This window comes from Pavona decussata, unplaced genomic scaffold, assembly GCF_977016875.1.
Source record: "Pavona decussata unplaced genomic scaffold, jaPavDecu1.1 SCAFFOLD_161, whole genome shotgun sequence".
Classification (NCBI taxonomy): domain Eukaryota; kingdom Metazoa; phylum Cnidaria; class Anthozoa; order Scleractinia; family Agariciidae; genus Pavona; species Pavona decussata.
Window position 1 is genome coordinate 3,318,694 of NW_028145572.1, and position 22,143 is coordinate 3,340,836.

Sequence of the window (22,143 nt, forward strand, 5' to 3'; positions counted from 1 at the left end):
CTGCGCTTTTTTCAAAATGTCGGACAACGAAGGTACGTATGGCAGATATGCAGTCTTTGTTGTCGTTCCTATATATGGTTTTCTTTTTTATGTTTGGTTGTGCTCAGCAACTGAACCCGTACGCTTTACTTCTTAGTTATACACCGAAAGTCTTGTTACGTTCATCAGAAAAGTTAAGAAATGAAAGTGCGAATGGACTGTTCAGGTTTGCCCAATTGGCAATTTTTTCCCTGAAGTTGATCTGAGCTAGCGGGTCGTAAGTGATCTAATCAGAGCTTCATCCGTGTACAGTGTGGGAAATTCAGTGCTTGAGTTACTCCAGTCTGCTCGATCTCTAACAATTGACATGATCGGATAACATTTTTGTCCTGCATATTAAGTGGGGAATGACGAATGGGGAACGGGGACCGGGGAACGGGGAACGGGGAACGGGGAACGGGGAACGGGGAACGGGAACAGGGAATCTTTAAAACAGGGCCGGAATCTTTAAAAGCAGGAATTTTTGAAACAACAACATGATAAGTTTTTGCATCAATTGGAAACTCGGAAAAAAAATCCGAGCTCCAGATTGGATTTGAACCCACGACCCTGCGTGATCTAGTCACAGAGGGTCGTGGGTTCAAATCCCACCTGGAGCTCGGATTTCTTTCCAGAGTTTCCAATTGATGCAAAACCTTATCATGTTGTTATTTCTACAAAAGACTGTTTGGTAATTTTTGAAACGGGGCTGGAATCTTTAAAAGCGGGAATGTTTAATTATAAAATCGGGAATCTTTGAAACAGGGAATCTTTAAGAGCGGGAACAAAAAAGCTCTCAGCCACTTGTCGCAAAGGTTACCACTTGTCCAGAAAGGCAAATTGATCGTGAAATTTGGCAAATCGAATATTATGTACATGACAAAGTTTTCCGGCTCGTTGACGTTCGAGCGGGCCCCAGACCCCTTTAATATCCTCTCCCCTTTTCAACCAACTAGCAACAAGATATCCTAGTGAGTGTGTGAAACATGTCCAGTTTGATAATTTAAGACCAAATTGTTCAAAATCTGTACGCTTTCAGTTCATACCAAAATTGCTAAAAATCGTACTATTTTGCGACATCTGTTGCTCGATCAAAGGCCATTCTCCTGTAACTAACAATTATTCTCATTGATAATGAAGTAGTAAAAATGGACAAACTGTCACAATAGTACCAGCGTATTATGCTTGGAACAATGCTTGCTAAACAAGTCATTTTTACCGCAAAAAGAGGCGCTTGTAAATATTGAAACAGGCATACAGGTATAGGGCGACTATTGTTAAAATCTGAATAGAAAATTGTTCTGATTAGACAAATGTTTGTCGAAAACTTTCTTGACAGCCCAGGTATTGTCTAAAGTACACAATACAAATGAAATTATCTGCTGTAAGGTGTTTGAGCTTTACAAGTCACGATCAAATAAATTGGGTTTAGTTTACCACCTGCTACCGACCCGTATGCCTAATGGTTGTATAATAATGGTTCAGAACTTCAACAAAAGTGACAGTGCCACACACGTCGGCTGAATAAACAACACACAGAAAGCAATGCTCGCCGGGATATTATTAAAAAAGGCCGACGCCCGCAGACGGGTATACCTTATACATTGAGTCGCTGATCGAGTTCTTAACTCCAACAAAACAAGGAGAAAATGAAGGCTGTTTGTTTGTTTCTCCTTACAGCGTCACTGTTCATCCAAGGTAAACAGAAATTTTTATATTATTATAGTTTCTAACCGCAATACGATTAGATTTTGGGAAGATACGCCGCACTGCTGTCTAACCGTTACTTTCCGTTGTGCGTAAGATCAGGCTTGTGTACTCTCAATAAGCCAACTTGTAATTAATCGTTAAAACTCGAAATCTTCGCAGAAAGATTTTGAGCGGCCAAGTGGCTTAGTCTGGAAATTTGGTGTAAAACTAAAAGACTATGCATAGGCAGGTCTTGCTTGAAGATCTACTAGAATTAAATGTTTCCCACGAGACCGGTCATTAAGGGACTAACCAAGGCGGACACCTCCAAAAACACGCGCCACTGGGAGTGGTTTGAGAAATTCCAAATATGTTTTAAAAGAAATTTCAGGCGAAAAATCGGAGGGTGACAAAAATAAGAATACCAAATCTAAAATCCAAGTCTGAAATTCCAACCACTGTTTTGTCGTTGAGATCCTTGGAAAAAATTTATTGGAAAACAATACGGAGTATCAGAACGAATTAAATCAAAACGTAATAACAAAACGGAACCGTCAGAACGGACTATCGGCATGGGATGATACGAACACGGTAAAACACGAAAAATGAGAAAGGGATATCAACACGGTAAAACGACATGGTAAAACATTTCGAATTAACGATCAATAAGATCTTTAATCTTGTTCAAAGACTCAACTTTGATTCGTTTCGTTGCATCTGGCCTTGAAACATATTCGCTGTTGACGTGTCTTCCGACTCCACGCGGGTGTTCTTGGGACGAAAACAGGAAGTCATGACGACAGGGCTTCCAAAGAATAATGTGTCATTGCTCCTAACGCTTTTAAGACCAAGTTAGTTGTCATATTTTTTTGCCATCCAATCAAAATGTCACTTTGAAATTTCACTGAAACACTTATTCATTTGTGGAACATGTTTTGTGAGATGCGTGTGTGAATGACCCTTTTTCCAGCCGTACGCGTTTAGGTCTGAACTGAACAGCATCGCGGTAGTGGGTTCCGACACAACCTCGTCCCAGCATCCTTTTAAGGGGGTGATATCTCCGAAGGCTATTGCATACAGTATTTGATGGAGATAGAATGAACAAAAAGAGATTTACACAGCTTTTGAATCAGGGACAAATACGGACTGTTATGTATTCATATACCAGAAAAAACAAAGATTAATGCCACAAATGGCCATAGCGAAACAAAATGGCCTCAATCAAAATGGCAAGATTTAAAGTACGCCATTCGACGATATTCTTACAAAAAAAAAATACTATATTGATTGAACTTGTGTAACGGTTGCAGAACGATTCCAAAGACATTTGAAAAGACAAAAAAGCGCTGTCCACAAGAACTTTGACAAATTTGACGAAATTGAACCCAAGATACTTGAGAAATGTCCTTATCGCGATAGACAGGCTTTAGAAGCTGTTGAGAATCAATATATTTAACAATTATTCCACGAGCGCGCTTTGGATCTGAGGTGATAGATAGCCAACAAATGTTTGTTGAAAACTTTCTTGACAGCCCAGGTACTGTCTAAAGTACACAATAAAAATGAAATTATCTGCTGTAAGGTGTTTGAGCTTTACAAGTCACGATCAATTAAATTGAGTTTAGTTTACCACCTGCTACCGACCTGTATGCCTAATTAGGATTATCTTTGTATGATAATGGTTCAGAACTTAAACAAAAGTGACAAAGCTGCACACGTCGGCTGAATAAGCAACACACAGAAAGCAATGCCCGCCGGGATATTATTAAAAAAGGCCGACGCCCGCAGACGGGTATACCTTTTACATTGAGTCGCTGATCGAGTTCTTAACTCCAACAAAACAAGGATAAAATGAAGGCTGTTTGTTTGTTTCTCCTTACAGCGTCACTGTTCATCCAAGGTAAACAGAAATTTTTATATTATTATAGTTTCTAACCGCAATACGATCGAGACTTCGAACATTGTTTGTATTAGATTTTGGGAAGATACGCCGCACTGCTGTCTAACCGTTACTTTCCGATGTGCGTAAGATCAGGCTTGTGTACTCTCAATAAGCCAACTTGTAATTAATCGTTAAAACTCGAAATCTTCGCAGAAAAATTTTGAGCGGCCAAGTGGCTTAGTCTGGAAATTTGGTGTAAAACTAAAAGACTATCCATAGGCAGGTCTTGCTTGAAGATCTACTAGAATTAACTGTTTCCCACGAGACCGGTCATTAAGGGACTAACCAAGGCGGACCGGACACCTCCAAAACACTCGCGCCACTGGGAGTGGTTTGAGAAATTCAAAATATGTTTCTTGTCAAAAGAAATTTCAGGCGAAAAATCGGCCGGGAGGGTGACATTAAATGAGAATACCAAATCTAAAATCCAAGTCTGAAATTCCAACCACTGTTTCGACGTTGAGATCCCTGAAAAAAATTTATTGGAAAACAATAGGGAATATCAGAACGAATTAAATCAAAACGTAATAACAAAACGGAACCGTCAGAACGGACTATCGGCATGGGATGATACGAACACGGTAAAACACGAAAAATAATAATGGAAATATCAACACGGTAAAACGACATGGTAAAACATTCCGAATTAACGATCAATAAGATCTTTAATCTTGTTCAAAGACTCAACTTTGATTCGTTTCGTTGCATCTGGCCTTGAAACATATTCGCTGTTGACGTGTCTTCCCACTCCACGCGGGTGTTCTTGGGACGAAAACAGGAAGTCATGACGACAGGGCTTCCAAAGAATAATGTGCCATTGCTCCTAACGCTTTTAAGACCAAGTTAGTTGTCATATTTTTTTGCCATCCAATCAAAATGTCACTTTGAAATTTCACTGAAACACTTATTCATTTGTGGAACATGTTTTGTGAGATGCGTGTGTGAATGACCCTTTTTCCAGCGTACGCGTTTAGGCCGTTTCTCAGAACTGAACAGCATCGCGGTAGTGGGTTCCGACACAACCTCGTCCCAGGGTCCTTTTAAGGGGGTGATATCTCCGAAGGCTATTGCATACAGTATTTGATACAGATAGAATGAACAAAAAGAGCTTTACACAGCGTTTGAATCAGGGACAAATAACAAACTGTCATGCCATGATTCATATACTAGAAAAAACAAAGATTAATGCCACAAATGGTCATAGCGAAACAAAATGGCCTCTATCAAAATGGCAAGATTTAAAGTATGCCATTCGACGATATTCTTGAAAAAAAAATACTATATTGGCTGAACTTGTGTAACGGTTGCAGAACGATTCCAAAGACATTTGAAAAGACAAAAAAGCGCTGTCCACAAGAACTTTGACAAATTTGACGAAATTGAACCCAAGATACTTGAGAAATGTCCTTATCGCGATAGACAGGCTTTAGAAGCTGTTGAGAATCAATATATTTAACAATTATTCCACGAGCGCGCTTTGGATCTGAGGTGATAGATAGCCAACAAATGTTTGTTGAAAACTTTCTTGACAGCCCAGGTACTGTCTAAACTACACAGTAAATATGAAATTATCTGCTGTAAGGTGTTTGAGCTTTACAAGTCACGATCAAATAAATTGGGTTTAGTTTACCACCTGCTACCGACCTGTATGCCTAATTAGGATTATCTTTGTATGATAATGGTTCAGAACTTAAACAAAAGTGACAGTGCTGCACACGTCGGCTGAATAAACAACACACAGGAAGCAATGCTCGCCGGGATATTATTAAGAAAAGGCCAACGCCCGCAGACGGGTATACCTTTTACATTGAGTCACTGATCGAGTTCTTAACTCCAACAAAACAAGGATAAAATGAAGGCTGTTTGTTTCTTTCTCTTTACAGCGTCACTGTTCATCCAAGGTAAACAGAAATTTTTATTTTATTACAGTTTCTAACCGCAATACGATCGAGACTTCGCACATTGTTTGTGTTAGATTTTGGGAAGATATGCGGCACTGCTTTCTAACCGCTACTTTCCGTTGTGCTTTAAAATCAGGCTCGTGTACTCTCGATAAGCCAACTTGTAATTAATCGTTAAAACTCGAAATCTTCGCAGAAAGATTTTGAGCGGCCAAGTGGCTTAGTCTGGAAATTTGGTGTAAAACTAAAAGTCTATCGTCAGGTTTTGCTTGAAGATTTACTAGAAGTAAATGTTTCCCACAAGGCGGACACCTCCAAAAACTCGCGCCACTGGGACTGGTTTGAGAAATTAAAAATATGTTTCAAAAGAAATTTCAGGGGAAAAATCGGAGGGTGAGAAAAATAACAATACCAAATCTAAAATCCAAGTCTGAAATTCCAACCACTGTTTTGTCGTTGGGATCTCTGGAAAAATTTATTGGAAAACAATACGGAATATCAGAACAAATTAAATCAAAACGTAAAAACAAAGCGGAATATCAGAACGGAATATCGGCATGGGATGATACGAACACGGTAAAACACGAAAAATGAGAACGGGATATCAACACGGTAAAACGACATGGTAAAACATTTCGAATTAACGATCAATAAGATCTTTAATCTTGTTCAAAGACTCAACTTTGATTCGTTTCGTTGTACCTAGCCTTGAAACATATTCGCTGTTGACGTGTCTTCCCATTCCACGCAGGTGTCCTGATGGGACAAAAACAGTCATGACGACGGGGCTTCCAAGGAATAATGTGTCATTGCTCCTAATGTTTTAAGACCACGCTATTGTCATATTATTTTGCCATTCAATCAAAATGTCGCTTTGAAATTTCAATGAAACACTTATTCATTTGTGAAACTTTTTTTGTGAGATGCGTGTTTAACTGACGCTTTCTCCAGCATACGCGTTTGGGCCGTTTGTCAGAAAACAGCATCGCCGACACAACCTTGTCCCAGGGTCCTTTTAAGGGGGTGCATGGTATCTCCGAAGGCTATTGCATATTTGATACAGATAGAATGAACAAAAAGAGCTTTACACAGCGTTTGAATCAAGGACAAATAACAAACTATCATGTATTCATATACTAGAAAAAACAAAGATTAATGCCACAAATGGTCATAGCGAAACAAAATGGCCTCAATCAAAATAGCAAAATTTAATTTAATTTAATTTATTTAGGGAGTGTCAGCGAACCTGATTACGTCACGAACTTGAAGAAATACTTCAACGACCAATACTACACAGGAACCTACTACAGGAAAATCTCCTCAAAAGAACGTAAGTCGTCAAGATAGTTTAGGTTGGGAAAAAAGTGTGTTTTGAACGATACAGTGTATTTGAAGCTTTGATTGACAACTGCCGTTGACCACTCAAAGAGGGTCGTATTCGTATCGTACTGGGCAGGAAATTAGGGAGCACTTGAAAAATTTTAAGCTCATTGGTTAAGCGTGGTTATTTAAAAGTTTAACGTTTGAAAGATGATTTGTAAAGGATGCCAAGCTTTTACTTTCCAACACTAGACTTGCAATATATATTCATCACCCGTAATAAAAAATATTTTCTTGACTTGTAATGACATATTTAGCCAATCCAAGCTCGTCGTGTTATGTTGTGCAGAGCTCTACCACCCACCATATGCAATTTTTTCCCATAGATATAGAACCAATCACATGCTAGTATGTGCAAAGGTATTCTACTGCCCAACCATCCATTTTACGCACAGGTTTGATGCAAGAACCTCATAGACCCATCCACTCTAGAACGCGCAAGGTGGTGTTAAGGTATCACACTTACTGCATGCCAGTTATTGTACAGGGGACCCACCTACAGCACACCAGTTTGGTGCAGAGGTATTTCACTCACCACACTTCAGCTGGTGCACAGGTATCCCAGTCACGACAAGCTGAGCCCTTTGATGCACAAACTAAAAGGAACTCGCTTCGAGAACTGTGTATTGTTTGGCTGTTTAGTTGTGAGATTTACAGCGAATGTTAAATCCCTGGAAATCTTTTTTTCTCCTCAGAGCTAGAATCGGAGGCCAAGGCCGTATTACGTGAATACCTTACAACAAAGGATGATGACATCGAACGCTTCTTCAACGAGTGGAAAATGACATTTATGAGCGACGGACCCTTTGAAACTCTAAAAGATCTTAACACCATCAAGACGAAAATGACCAACCCTGATGATTTTATGGTAAGAACTTAACCTAAAACCAACTGAGTTCTAAGTTACTCTGGCAATAACTGTGAAGATCCTTGACCATTGCATTCTTATTTGACATAAAGGACTTTTCCAAATCTCACGTATATTCAGTCACGTGGCTAGGAGCACGTGTCAGACACGTGCTTTAACTACCTAAACCAATTACTGGGCGACTTTCCTTGATGGAAGATTGGGAATGGGAAAAATTAATCATTCCGAAAAGGGAAAGAGGAGTACCTTTAGAAGTACCGCCACATTTTGGGAAATTCTTTTACACCATCTGTTTTCCAAAGAAAAGGGCCATGCCAATAGCTTGAAACCATGAGAACCATATTGTTTCAGGCAATACGGTACACATATAAATAGATGAGACCATATATTCAGATTAATTTCTTTTAACAACCTGCATGTGATCAGGATCCAATTACTTTTTTTGCTCTTGTTTTGGCATTAGGATCTCGATCGTTAGTGAATCTCCGTATTCTACCAATAATATAGCCCAGCTAAAATTAAGATTTGGGGTCCCCGCATACCAGTACAGGTCCCAGTTTAATATGACTTGTTTTGTGTCAAAAGTGATTGATTCTCTCGTTGTTTCTTTAAATCAAAGACAGAGTTGTACATTCAGGATATGCTGAGTAATCGCGACGACGCAAAGGAAGCCACTCAAGCTTACACCGAAGCGTTTGTGTCAAAAGACAACGAAAGAGTAAGTTACTGTTGCCCCTTTTTGTCGATTATAACTTCCCAGTCACTCGAACACTGGACATGCTATGAAATTACATAATTATAAACCTTTGCGAGCTGCGTTTCTAATTTGTGAAGCAAGAAAACTTTCGTAAAAGATGATTTACATGTAATTCACTTGAAATGACCCCCCCCCCCCTCCCATTTTGGTACGACTACACTACAGACTACTGTACGACTATTGTACGATTATACACGAATATGGTATGACTACATTACGGCTGTTGAACGACTGCAGTATGACTACTACAACATTTGAACTCTGCTCAAGAATGCGGATTAACCAGTCACGTGATTGCAGGTGGCGCTGTTCTACCTGGGAGATGACGACATCATGCATGGAGTGCTAGCAGCTGGAGTGAGGAGCAATATGGATGCTGCCTTTGTGGTTTATCTCACGGACTGACCACAATACAGAAATGAAGCCTTAAAATACATAACATTTTAGAAAATAAAGCCACCAAATGTACCAGTCCATTAATTATAAAGCTTAACGTACTATTTACACGAAAAACGAAATACTGAATAAAATTGGAAATGTTGGGTCATTTTGTTTCGAAAGTCTTGGAATTGGAAGTCTGAGTTAACCGTTGGGCACCTTACTTTTCCACTTCCCAATCGATCTCCGAACTCACCCGTTCTAATACCAAGGCGTTCTTTATCGTGCCTCGATGGCACTCTCGCCCATCTTATGGATAGCTTCAACATTTTGTTAGGTTCTCTGATGATTCACTGTTGGGTGGAGAGAGACAATGCGGTTCAAACCACCCAACATCAGATCGAAACTCCAACGCGCTAGCAAACATCCGCAGTCGTACAATAAATACCATGTTGAAATAAATAGGCATGCGTGTACCCTTCTTTCGATATATTAAAATTAAGCTTCACAATAAGGCCCAGAGGAAACGAATACGTTTATCCATTTCTGCAGTTTGTACATGTGTTCTTTGGCCCTCGCTATCCAACTGAATTTTAATTTTCCATGGTTTCCTATCAACCATCGTGCCCTCCCAGCAATGTCATGAGCGAATCACTAGTTCGCTCAGTACTTTGAGCACGTATGGCCTATGAAACGGATGTAGTTTTACGCAAAAAATTCATAAATAAATCAGAGGTAAATTATCTACACAGTTCTTTCCAAAAACATTGTTTATGAAAAAGTGAATTGTTTTTACTCAAACCAAAGAAAATTCAAACTATCAATTATCAGAAAAATGTTCTTCATTGTCATCAGAATAAAATGCTTTTGTTCAGTTTTCGCATTAAAACCTATAAAAAATCTCAATATGTGTGTCAAAAAATCAGTTTCAAGTTCTACATATAGCTAGACAAGCCAACTCGTTCACTACTCCAGTTTATTGTATCTCCTCTGGCTATCAGCGGCATAATATGCTGTTCTTGTTCCTTGAAATGAAGGTAATGGGCTTTCCCACAACAGCCGCTTTGTATACAAATACAAGTAAACAATATATGCGCTTCAGTGTTGTTAAACCGTAGTCTTCCTGTGTAAAGAAGTCACAGATTGCCCAATCAACCTAGAGGCACTGTTTCCTTTAGGAGCCAGTTTAGTGCACTGGTGCGTCCCTGCTCTCTTAACGCGGCACCAACCTTCTCTGCGCATAAACCGTGGTACCAGTTAATCCACTCGATCTGAAATGAAGAACAAAAACAAGGAAATAAACCTTCTAAGCCTCCAACGTTCGCTACACGTCTCACTCTTAAAAGCGACTAACCTAACAAAGCCTTACTGCAATTTGAACGTACACGCTACAAATAACTTTCGCCGCCATCAATATACTACGCAGCTTGAACAAAGACAGAAACGTATCAAAACAGTCTAATGTACCTCGTCGGCTGTTAACATGGAGGGCAGAAGAAGATTGGCTTGAATTGGAAACTAAAATACAATGCAGACATCATGATTAATATATAGAAATAGCAGTCAAAATTATGATTTCTCACAATAACCTATAAAAACAATTAAGTTCCTGTCAAGTGGATCTCTACTAGAAGGATTCCGAAGGATTCCTCGACACAGTGGTTCCTAGAATACTTCAGTCTCAGAGACAGTCAGTCAGTCTTATCTATCAAAAAGAATCGACAAGAGTTGACAAGAGGTCAAGCTCTTTCAGAGCGCAAACCACTGAGTGGTGAAAAAAGAGCGACAGCTACACTGTAAGACAGGTCTCCTTGTGACATTTCACCACCAACCTAAAGCTTTCGTTCCCGTGCTCTCCTCCCCCCTCTCAATCAAACCTTTACATCAGAGTATGAGTTCGACTTTCAAATTTCAAATCAGTCACATCCCCAAAACTCTTGCTCCTTCCCGTTGTTTCCCAGCAGATAAGGAGACCCTAGACACAAGATTGACGTGACAAGCGGTTATCTAAACCACTCAAACTAGATTGGAAAAGTCGTACTTGCAGTCAAATCCGAAGGCGTCAACAAAGACTAGAATATTCCAATCTTGGTGAAATCTTACCAGGGTAACAGGTTCAAAGCCAAGATATCCTCTGCTTTTAAAGTTGTTCTGCGCAAGAATAAAACCCAGGAATGATAGATTAGCAAACAAGAAAAGAGGAAGAACAATTTAACCGGACAAAATCACTAGTTACAATTTATCTTTAATAGGAGACTTATCCTTACCTCTAGTTCAACAGGTTTTACAAGCAAGACATTTTCGATGCGGATACCGAATGCACCATCTTCATAGTAGCCAGGCTCTAAACAAACAAACAAACAAATAAAAACGGTTTTGGTTTTGACAAACATGAACCTTTTCCCTTCAACAGCACCCAAAATTCAAATCGTATGAGGAAGCCCAAGACTTATAAGCTTTTAGCTTCTATCGGGCTTCCTCCTCAATTTCCTCATATTTTTTTCTTGTTATAAGTTTTAATGTTTCTTTTTATAATATTTGTTTGGCAAGTAAATAAGTAAATAAATAAATTAATAAATAAATAAATAGATGAATGAATGAATGAATGAATGAATGAATGAATGAATGAATGAATGAATGAATGAATGAATGAATGAATGAATGAATGAATGAATGAATGAATGAATGAATGAATGAATGAATGAATGAATGAATGAATGAATGAATGAATGAATGAATGAATGAATGAATGAATGACTGAGTGAGTGAGTGAGTGAATGGGTGGGTGGGTGGGTGGGTGGGTTAGTGAGTCAGTGAGTGAGTGAGTGAGTGAGTGAGTGAGTGAGTGAGTGAGTGAGTGAGTGAGTGAGTGAGTGAGTGAGTGAGTGAGTGAGTGAGTGAGTGAGTGAGTGAGTGAGTGAGTGAGTGAGTGAGTGAGTGAGTGAGTGAGTGAGTGAGTGAGTGAGTGAGTGAGTGAGTGAGTGAGTGAGTGAGTGAGTGAGTGAGTGAGTGAGTGAGTGAATGAATGATTGAATGAATGAATGAATGGAAGAAAACAAACAGCGCCGCCGCAAAATACTGCTCAATAGATTTTATTCGTATGGCCACACTTAAAGTTTTCATTCGGGCTCAAAAGTCGGAACCTACTCGTGCAGAGTAATCAAGATCACGACAGGAAAATACAGCTCAATAGCATTCACTACTTTGAAAGGTAACCCTCACGGATGAATATACAGGCGAAAACCAGTATTAAAAGTAGTTAACTTGGACTTACCGTCAGTGACCATCATGCCAGCTTCTAAAGGAGCTTCGTTTTCTCTGCTTCGGGAGCTTATCCCTTGTGGGCCTAGAGTAATAAAAGTTTATGCAATATAAACCCCATGGTTGATTTATAAAACCAATTGTCTGGCGTTAAGACTTTGCCAGAGAAAAGTGCAAAAGGAATTGTGATTCGAGTTAGTGCAGCGGCTTAGCGAGTCGAGAGAAACGGCAAACCCTGGAGAAAAGACAGCAAATAGCAACGTTTTCATTGGAATGACCCGGAAAGATAAAGTGTTAAGAAACTGTCTTTTAGCCGTCTTTGTCATTCAGCCCACCTTCAGACTAAGAGCAGTGACTTATTTTTCTTAGGGATATGACTCGGCGTCATACGTGGGTTGAGTTTGTTGTTGATTCTCATCCTTGCTTCAAGAAGTTTTTCTCCGGCTACTCCGGTTTTCCCGTCTCCTCAAAACCCAACATTTCTAAATTCCAATTCGATTTGGAAAGTGTCCCCATTTATTTATTTATTTATTTATTTATTTATTTATTTATTTATTTAAGAGAAAAATCCCGCGCGTCGCGTCTCCTCATGAGAAGCGAAATTCGCGTGCGATCGCGTGTTTTGCTTGCCCTACTCTGAGAAAAACAAAACACTACTTGTTTTTAACCAACCTCTGCACGTATGAGTACACGAACGCCATGACATAACTCACCTTCGTGAACATTTAAAAATGAGCCAATCCCATGCCCTGTCCCATGTAAGTAATCCAGCCCGACATCCCACAAGGCCATGCGAGCTAAAGTATCCAATCTGTGCCCTGTAAAGGAACAAGGGAGACTTCACAATCACAAGCCGCTGGACAAAAGAATACTTACGTCCCTGCTTGTGAAATACACTGTCTTGCACGTTATCGTTACCGGGGAAAAAATCACATTCGAAGAATAAAAGTCAGCGTAAATATACGTTTCGATGTCTCCCTGATAAAATTGTCTCAATTTCTTTATTCGACCTTCACGACGCTGCCTAATTTGGACGGTTGAGCGGCAAACTTCTCCCGAATGTAATTAGTTAAATTGAATTCTAAGCGGCAGAAATACGCCGTCTGGGTCGGGCCTTACCTGTAGTTTTGTTTGGGAAAACAGCCCTCGCAAGTGCAATGTGGCCCTTGAGAACGCGAGTAAAACATTCCTTAAAAAAAAAACAAAAAAAAAAAAAAACAAACAGAGCAAGAAATTATCCTTTTATGCAACCTGTTGTCTTCCTTTAAAGCAACATGGTATCAAGACTCTTTGTTCTGAGATGGGGTGGGGGAGGGGGGGGAGGGTAAGCGCAAAGGGACGGCCGCAGGGTTTTCCTGCAGGGTCCAAGAGCAACCGTACTAGGTGTCAGACCTTTCTAACGTGCGCGCCGCGACGCGCAAACCACTATCGCCTCGTTTCGCCGGCTGCTTTCGAAAAAACGGAGTAAAAATCTAAGGCGAGTTAAATAAAACTTGATGTCGGACGTAACTGCTAACGTCAGATACTCATTTGTGTCAAAATCACTAATCTGACGGCCGGCGTTAGCAATCAGGCGGACGTTAACTTATGCAACTCACCTCTGGTACCCTAGGTAGGGCGCAACACGGCTGGCAATAGTCACAAATTTTTTTTTCTCCGGCAAACCGTTTGAAAAACGCTTACTAAACCACCCTAGCTCTTGAAGTAACTAAAACTGTTATTTTAACAAGTTGCTCACCCGTTCCCATTTAGTAGGAGCTCCAAAATGCCATGTTCTTGTTACATCAGTGGTGCCATCTCTAGATTACAAAAAGAGGCCTTTATCGTCTTAGTTAAAATTGTCAAAATGCCCTGAAATGTAAGCTCAAACGTCAGAAATTCATAAGCAAGGGTATATTTACTTAAACTGCGCTCCAGAGTCGCATAAGTACAGCTCTTCGTTAGATATCACCCGGTCAGTTTCCACAGCTGGTCTGCAATTGAACACAATATAATACACCTTGATGGAATGTTTATAACAGTTTTTCATATATATAGAGCATTTTCATTCACGTGACTACCGGCCATATTGGTTTACTGAAACAAAAGAAAGTATTTGCATAAAAATAGAGTTCAATTCCCAGAGGTTTAGTTTGGGACACCAACATGGCCGCCATTTCTTTGTTTTGGGACACCAACATGGCCGCCGTGGCGTCATGTGAACACTCTCTATAAAGATGTAAGGGCACGATTCACAGTGCGCATGCGTTTCCAATTCGAGCAGTAACTTATTTGATACTGGTAAGGTTCCACTTTACATTACATCATCTGCACTTCCAAAATACTTTTGCATCCAGTTCTAGTATCCAGTATGTATTTTGTGCAAAAGACACAAGAGACAAAGACAAGGACAAAAAAACGAACAACAGAACAATGCTTCCCACCCTGAAAAAACGCAGTTGCAGGTTATCGGGGTCCATTAAAAAAGAGCTTTTGAAGGCTGCAGGTCAACTGGAACCTCTAGAAAGATATGTGAACAACAGGCAAGAACGCCTTTTTCTGGAAGCTTTGCATTCCATCCCTGGAGACAGGCGGCAAATAAGAACCGTAAATTATGCAAACGACACTGTTTCAAACTCTGACGAAGGCAACAGAAGATTGGCGAAAATTTAGTTTTTAACAAGTTTTTATAGGATCAATTTTAATGATTTAGATCAGTTTCAAAACAGTTTTAATTGAAATATAGTTTGTATCTATCTAGTTCTAACACGGTCTCTGTATTGCGGGTACCAGCTTCGCTAACAAAGCCTGTTTTCAAACAAACCAATGCATTCTTGATAACAGTACTTATAGTGGATGATAGCTCCATTGGAGCCCACAGCTGAAATGGTTTCAAAACTCAAGCTGACAAAGTTTTCTTGCTCCCTGCAATAAAGACAAATAAAACTAAGAATCCAACTTTTCATATCATGAGAGGAAATATTTCACGCCGTAACTACACAATTTGTATGGCAAACGAGCGAAATCATCCCAGCAAAGGAAGCGATAACAAAAATGGAGTCCAAATCACTAATACACTGGAGCATGAGAAGTCCCTCGAGGGAGACAATTTTCGCGCGCACTCGCGGAAGGGGGGGGGGGGGGAGGTTGCGAGGGAATGGAGATCTAGATATGGTTCCACTCCCCCCTACAATGTTGATGAACAAAGACGAATCTACGTGTGTGATATCCAAATGCGATATCCAAATCAGTAATACACTTGAGTATGAGTAGTTGCTCGCGGGAGACAATTTTTGCGCGCGTGCACTCGCGTGCTTCACTGGCTTTACTATCCGGCCCTAAAAAAAATAAAGGAGTATTCGTGGTGTACTGAAACACTGAGTGGCACAAAATTATATCCTACACCAAACATTTTAGTAAGTGAGTAACCTCACTTACTAAAAGTAGAATTTGACGTCAACTAATACTCACCCTAGGATGACGAAACTAGACTGTCATTAGTCTGTTATTTTTCTTAGGGATGGTAGAGCGAGCGCAAGACACGAACGAGCGGGAAAATAGCCTACCGCGAGGACACGCAGCGCCGAGAAAAGAAATTACTCGCAGTCTAGAGAGACTTGCAAAAATTAAAATTCTTCAGAGGGAACAGTAACTAAATACACCTTGTTATGGATTCTAGCTATGAAAAGAATGGCGTTAAAGTGCAAAACACTTGTGCGACTACCTCCAATTAATTTGTGCTTAGTGCTTAGGCGAGATTAACAACAACAACAAACTTTATTTACCACAGAGTCTAAAAAAAGCATTTACAATGTAACACACAACAGCACAGCCATGCAGGTAATAACATCAGAAAAAGATCTTCAATTTCCTTACCTTCTTAGCTCCTCAAGTTTAGTTGCACCAGTAATTTCAGTGAGCTCATCTTTTGGAACTTCTTGTTCTAGCCACGAGAAATACTCGCACAAAGCTACAGCGTCTCTTATCTGAATTGAAATCAATTGGATAAATCACACTGTGAACACGAAGAACACGAGATACTGATACAGTTTCTACATCTCGTATATCTGTATATCGTGTGAGTTCACACGAAAATTATCATCACACAAAACTACTGGAGCTCATATAATTTAATTGCAATACAATCTGAACACAAAAATACTGATAAAGGCTTCTAAAATTCATATCTAAATTAAAATAAATTAGTAGCAACAGAATGAGAAAAAAAATTTCCTTACAAGAAGAACAGATCAAACTCCAGGATATGTCAGTCACTACTCTATTTTGTAAACTGAAGAGGATCATTCTTTCCTACTACAGCACAAGGATTGATTGCCCCCATTCACCCCATTTCCCTTATAACTCTCAACCCCCAATCATTTTCCTCTTGGTCCAAATTATAATGACTCACATGAGCTTGTTTCATGCCCTCAATTTCCACTGCATTCTTGATTGCTTTACTGTGAGCAAGTGGAGATGGATCAGAAATGAGATGACCCTACAATTAACACAACAAAAAAATTACATAACCAGACCTTCCATAATGCTTTCACAGAGCAGCTCATCTAAAGATTGCTTCAAAATTCTGAAGCTGGACTCATTGCACACTGAGGTCTGAATACAGAATTAAGTAGCTCTTAGACTCTGTGTCATTTAGAAGTGTTTTGCTCTGTTTGTCAAGTAGGCCATGAGACCAGCTTGCCATTTGCAATTTTGAATCAAATGCATCTGATTGGTTTGTTGTCCCTATTTTGGTGTTTTACTGCTCCTTTCAATAACATGTGGACTCTGAAGTTCACGATTCAACCAACCGTTTTGCTTTTCACTGCTGTCAATCACTGCAGTGGACCTCTAAGAAAACAAAACCATTTTTTGTATATATTTATTGAAAGGTGCAATAAGAGTTTTGCTCTAATTCCTCAAATTATCAAAATTAATGGCTGTGTTTGTTGTAATGTACCTTTGGAACAAGTCTTGCTAATGCTGCACTGGAAGATGAACTTATCTGAAAACAAAACAAAAACAAAACCAAACAAAATTAATTCAGTTAGATTATGAAGCAAAGCATTTATGGTGAAACAACCTGACACCTAACACAACAAGATAACATAAACTCTCAATTTTGTTTACATCACATACTGATTTAATTCTAGAATTGACAAGGGAATCAGAATCATTTTTGGCAACCGTTATCAAATGTTAGCAAGTCTGGCAAGATCTCATAGTTCTGCTTATTTTGCTGCTCTCGAACAATTTAAATTGTATACAATTGCAGAAACCAGAATAGTTCATACCCAAATTCGAGCTCCGTTGTTAGCAGCTTCAGTAACAGCATCCTGTATCCCCTCGTATGGACAAACAGTAACTTTTGTCTCACTGATATCATTAGAACTGTCCAAGCCAAGGTGTTTGGAAACTGCTTTGTCAATTTTGGACACATCTATGAACAGACTGCAAGCACATTTACAATTTAAGTAAAAAGTAAAGCAGCTTGTTTTAACAAGCATTTTCAGTTTCTGGAGGAAGAAGCAAACAGATGTGCTACAGATGAACAACTCCTGGCCATGTGTACTTATCCCTTTAAAGTCCCAGTATCAACATGCAACTTCAATTAATTCTCTTAACTTTTCATCATACATTTTTATAGTACTAGTTGGCAGAGTTTCTTTACACATCAACAAAGTTTATCTGTGGTGAACAATTCCTTTTTTCTGAGGACTTCTACAAATATGTATGTTTCATCAAACAGTAATATCTTGTTAGAGCTAAGTGAATGCTCAGAATTGAATAGAACTGCTACTACTTCTTCCTCAATTGTGAAGCAGAAATAGATAGATAAGCATACGAATGCTACATGCAAACAGTCAAAGGCATATAATAAGAATGAAAGCAACTTACATTACTTCATCTTGTTTAATGATGGCATAAGAAAAGAAGACTGGATTGTAATCCACATCAGAACCTCGTAAGTTAAATAGCCCTGGAAACAAAAATTAGAATTCATATTATATTTGATTAGACTTAAAGAATATCAGTTGTACCGCCACAGATATGGAGAAAATTAGGAAGAATCGTGCTCACGAATGATAACATGGCCACTTTTTTAACAAAAAGCTTTGAGGTGTACTAAGACTATTAATAGCAAAAGCAAAAACTGGACAGAATTAGTTCAGAGATTATTTTATCATACTGTATTTTTAATAAATCCTTACAAGCAACGTCATCCAGTGCTGTTACGACCAATGCATCAGCCTTCTTTTTTGCAAGTTTTGCTCTCACGTCCTTTACTTTATCAAGCCAACTTTTTCCTAAGGATAATTCATAAACCTGTATATTATTTTCTGATTAATACTTTATGAGAATTGACTGCATACTCTTGATGATGTGAAGATGTAAGTAGGATAGTGTAAACCGGGATTTCTTAATTCTTAGTATGGACAAACAACTGCTGACATTTTAAACAAATTCTTTATACAGACTTGTCTTAAGGGAGCAACTTTAATGTTAAGCACTGGATAGTTATTGATGCATCACAGCATCTCACTATACTGGGATCCTGGTCATGATTTAATTATGCACTCAGTTTATGCATGTGGAAAACCTCAAGGGCAAAATAATGTGAAAAAAAAAAAATTAATAAGAACAGACCTACATTGTAATATGTGAATTTATTTCCAAAAACCTGCTGGTCGTTCCTTGAAAATCTTACAGGCCTTTATGTCTTGGCCAGTGAGTGTGCATGTACTCAATTGTAAATGGTTTGAACCCAGGAGTCATATCATAAGTAAGTACTCAATTCTCGCACATACGGAGAAGCCACAGGAACACCACACTTTTCATACTGAAAGCAAGGTGCCAGCTAAAACAACAGAGAGCTCAGTAATTCTATAACCTGTATATGAGATGTCCAGCACCATGAGTCCCTCAGTGGGTGGGAGAGGTCGGCCATGATCTTCCCAAACTAGATCAATGAGATTCTTTTCTGTGAACACTAAAGATATTCCTGCTGAGGACAGTTCCTACAGAAAGGAAAAAAAACAAAGAATTTCACTCATACAAGGCATTAACATCCAACTAATGACGGATGTTAACTACATATAAAATTTAAAAAAAAACAATGATTTTGACTGAAAGATGTTGTTTGTTATAGAAGTGTTATGGACATAACAACAAGTGAAATGTTTCAGAGTTAGTGGATGTCCATTATTCTGTAAAACAACCATACTCCCACAGTAGCTTAAGATCACTAGAAATTCCAGTAGGGGGAAGAGCGGTCTCAAAAAACCAAGTCTTTGAAGGAAAATGTTAAGCTCCTTAAAACTGGTATTTCCAGAGCAGTGGAATCTTCTCGGGGGGTAGGGAGAGGGTTGATAATTTCTGGAATAAAATTTATTAATGTAAGTATGTTATATATGCAAGTATTCTTTATTTAAGCATAATATTTTTATGTACATGTAAGTGCTAACTATTCTGTATTTTTTCAGTATTATCTAGACGTCTTGTAATGTATTAGTCTGAAATGCTGTAGAGTAGTGTTACATATTGCAGTGTAATACTTAAAGCACAATAATAATAATAATAATAATAATAATAATAATAATAATAATAATAATAATAATATGTAAAGCATTGTAAACTATTTGTCAAAATATATTTATAAACTATAAAAAAAAATTTCTGGAAAGACACAAAAAACTTACCTGAGACATCTTGTACCACTTCCCTGAAAGAACATACAAAAGAATAGTACTCTATATAATTATTATTAAAGAATGGATATGATTGTTTAATTTGACATTATATATAAAGATATATAGGCAGGTCAGTACTCACCATGCGTAATCACCCAGGGGTCAACTCCAACTTTTGATCCACTTGGCAACACCTTCAACAGACACACACAAAAAATCAATGATCTATATAATTTCAACCTTCCTAGTTTTTAGATAAATTATATACTGTTCTTTTCCAGGCTTTTTTTTCCACAACTGCTTGTAAAAATTGCATCCATAACTGTAACGGTCTTCCATGAATCAGACTTTTCATACACAGTTCACATGATTTTAACTCTGTTTTACGTATTGTTAATATTGTGGATTAAGTGTAAGCAAACTGTGCACTTGTAATCAAAATTTCTGAAAAGACTGTTTCAAGTTCTTTACTATACAATATGCCTTTAGGACAAGCATTAGAAGCCAATGATCAGAAATAGAATCAACTAGCCACCACAGTGAAGATGACTGGTAAATGACCAAAACCTGAAAAAACAGTTCATTTTAAGCAGTGAATAGGTGGTGAAATTTAAGCAGCATTTAACTTGGGAAAAAAAACTCCTTGTAGGGAATCCAGTGCTTTTCAGAAAGGGTGTCTGTCATAAGGAGACCAACAGAAAGAGGGACGATTACACCAATTTCCTTTCTATTTTAATTAATACATAGTTTATAGTATATTTTATGTGTAACCTAATAATAAACGGTTAGTGGAGAACACAATACCTTAATCAGCCATTCTTCATGAGTAGGGGTGTCAGGTAACCCTGAAATAGCATTGATAAATATGTTGACTTGATCAGTAAATCAATATTATTAAACCAAAAACCTGACTACCTTTTAAATTTTCATCTTTTTAATTCTTTCGAAATCAAAATATTTTTCTTATCAAAGGATAATAGTCAGCTTCTGTGCTTTTGTCCACAAGAAATTAAATGAGTGCACCTTTATTTCCATGATTACAGAACTTCTCATAAATGAAATATAATATATATATATTTCATATAAATCAATGATATTATTATTCCACAAGTTCACATTAGATAAAAGATGACAGGATGACCATGTGTTGCATGCGAAACTTATGTACATGTACTTACCCTCCTTCATCAATGTCCAGTTTGAATCTAACTGTTTCTCGGCTTGCAGATAATAACGTCCATCTGTCCACAGTGCTGCTTTTGTGTCTGTGACAATAGCGGTACCTGCAAAATATTAAATCAAAGATTTAAAAGGAAATCCAGAAACTTTAGAAGGAAAATCCTGTTCCTGTGCCCCCAATTCAATCAAACGAACAATTTATCATATCTGGGTACATTAAGTGTACAATACACAGACAATGCATACATGTAGTTAAATTAATGATAATTATGTATGTTGAGGAAATCAGAGCTAATTTCTCCTAACTATACCTGATGAGCCACTGAAACCAGAAATGAATCCTCTCCTTAAGTCACATGATGCAAGGTATTCATTCTAGAAAATAAAAGCAAAGAGACATTTTATTAAGCTTGTTCCAAGCATGAAGAGAGGAAAATGATCTATTCAAAACATATTTAGTCCTTCAATATTATTATTAAATTAACCTGATGAGCATCTCCAGAAGGAATGATATAAGCTTGAACGGCTTCACTCAGTTGATGTTTACTTTTCATCAATGACCTGAGCTGGCGTAACAGATGTCCAGTTTGTTTTGCCATTGCACAAAACCAAGACTAGAAACAAATGCACAAAAAAGTCAAATGAATATAAAGGGGGCTGGGTCATGGCCGATTTTAACGGCTTGGGTCAAAACTGTGGTGATCATTTTTGCTGTTTTTTCTCCCGTACGCCTCCATTGTTAAGTTCTAAGCGAAAGAAAATTAAAACAAATAAAAGATTTCGTACAATGGCTCAAAAATTAAATACCAGCAATTTGAAGTATGAGGTGGAAAGAGTTGGGGGGTTTAAGCCTACTTCTCCACCGCTCAAACCTCACAATGAACTTTTCTAACATCATCACTTACCTCGTGATATTCTTGTGATTCCTGATGTGTTATAGCGCTCTACTAGCTCAATTTAAGGCTGATTTTCGACATTTCCTCTTTGTGCCCGCGTGAAACTGACCAAAAGAGACAGGCGTTATTCGGTAAACCGAGATAGATTGGACATGACTAGAGCCCAGTATCTCTCAATGCAAACAAAGAACGCCTGTCAGTTAT

At 38.4% G+C, this 22,143-nt stretch overlaps 2 protein-coding genes across 5 annotated transcripts; one reads left to right on the plus strand and one right to left on the minus strand.

Moving 5' to 3' along the window:
* Position 1: 1 nt before the first annotated feature.
* Positions 2 to 9,102, plus strand: LOC146464838 (uncharacterized). Of its 3 annotated transcripts, none has more exons than XM_085129186.1 (5): positions 2 to 32; positions 6,782 to 6,880; positions 7,626 to 7,798; positions 8,418 to 8,516; positions 8,856 to 9,102. In XM_085129186.1, exons 1-5 carry the CDS (start codon positions 17 to 19, stop codon positions 8,958 to 8,960), a joined length of 492 nt encoding a protein of 163 aa, XP_084985312.1. In that variant the 5' UTR covers positions 2 to 16; the 3' UTR covers positions 8,961 to 9,102. The 3 variants fall into 3 exon arrangements, with proteins under 3 accessions (XP_084985312.1, XP_084985314.1, XP_084985313.1); XM_085129188.1 differs by lacking the exon at positions 2 to 32 and adding an exon at positions 3,494 to 3,607; XM_085129187.1 differs by lacking the exon at positions 2 to 32 and adding an exon at positions 5,391 to 5,550.
* Positions 9,103 to 9,407: 305 nt separating this feature from the next.
* LOC146464839 (xaa-Pro aminopeptidase 1-like) lies at positions 9,408 to 22,069 on the minus strand. 2 transcript variants are annotated; one of them, XM_085129184.1, is made up of 24 exons: positions 21,949 to 22,069; positions 21,529 to 21,657; positions 21,355 to 21,418; positions 21,043 to 21,147; positions 20,669 to 20,709; positions 20,007 to 20,058; positions 19,874 to 19,896; positions 19,066 to 19,192; positions 18,386 to 18,481; positions 18,072 to 18,153; positions 17,468 to 17,624; positions 17,134 to 17,178; positions 16,585 to 16,671; positions 16,050 to 16,159; positions 15,021 to 15,098; positions 14,096 to 14,167; positions 13,933 to 13,993; positions 13,314 to 13,383; positions 12,908 to 13,012; positions 12,208 to 12,279; positions 11,201 to 11,277; positions 11,037 to 11,084; positions 10,401 to 10,451; positions 9,408 to 10,204 (listed from the first exon to the last, which is right to left on the minus strand). In XM_085129184.1, exons 2-24 carry the CDS (start codon positions 21,640 to 21,642, stop codon positions 10,085 to 10,087), a joined length of 1,857 nt encoding a protein of 618 aa, XP_084985310.1. In that variant the 5' UTR covers positions 21,643 to 21,657; positions 21,949 to 22,069; the 3' UTR covers positions 9,408 to 10,084. The 2 variants fall into 2 exon arrangements, with proteins under 2 accessions (XP_084985310.1, XP_084985311.1); XM_085129185.1 differs by lacking the exon at positions 21,949 to 22,069 and adding an exon at positions 21,851 to 21,924.
* Positions 22,070 to 22,143: the final 74 nt, after the last annotated feature.

Bases quoted from the DNA above. Each gene is read 5' to 3' on its own strand.
- LOC146464838 (XM_085129188.1), top strand. From the start codon at position 3,559: ATGAAGGCTGTTTGTTTGTTTCTCCTTACAGCGTCACTGTTCATCCAA. The intron at 6,881-7,625 runs GTAAGTCGTCAA...TTTTCTCCTCAG, and splicing joins GAAAATCTCCTCAAAAGAAC to AGCTAGAATCGGAGGCCAAG. The intron at 8,517-8,855 runs GTAAGTTACTGT...ACGTGATTGCAG, and splicing joins TGTCAAAAGACAACGAAAGA to GTGGCGCTGTTCTACCTGGG.
- LOC146464839 (XM_085129184.1), bottom strand. From the start codon at position 21,642: ATGGCAAAACAAACTGGACATCTGTTACGCCAGCTCAGGTCATTGATG. The intron at 20,059-20,668 runs GTATTGTGTTCT...TGTCTGTTGAAG, and splicing joins ATGAAGAATGGCTGATTAAG to GTGTTGCCAAGTGGATCAAA. The intron at 11,278-12,207 runs GTAAGTCCAAGT...TTGTTTGTTTAG, and splicing joins TGGCATGATGGTCACTGACG to AGCCTGGCTACTATGAAGAT.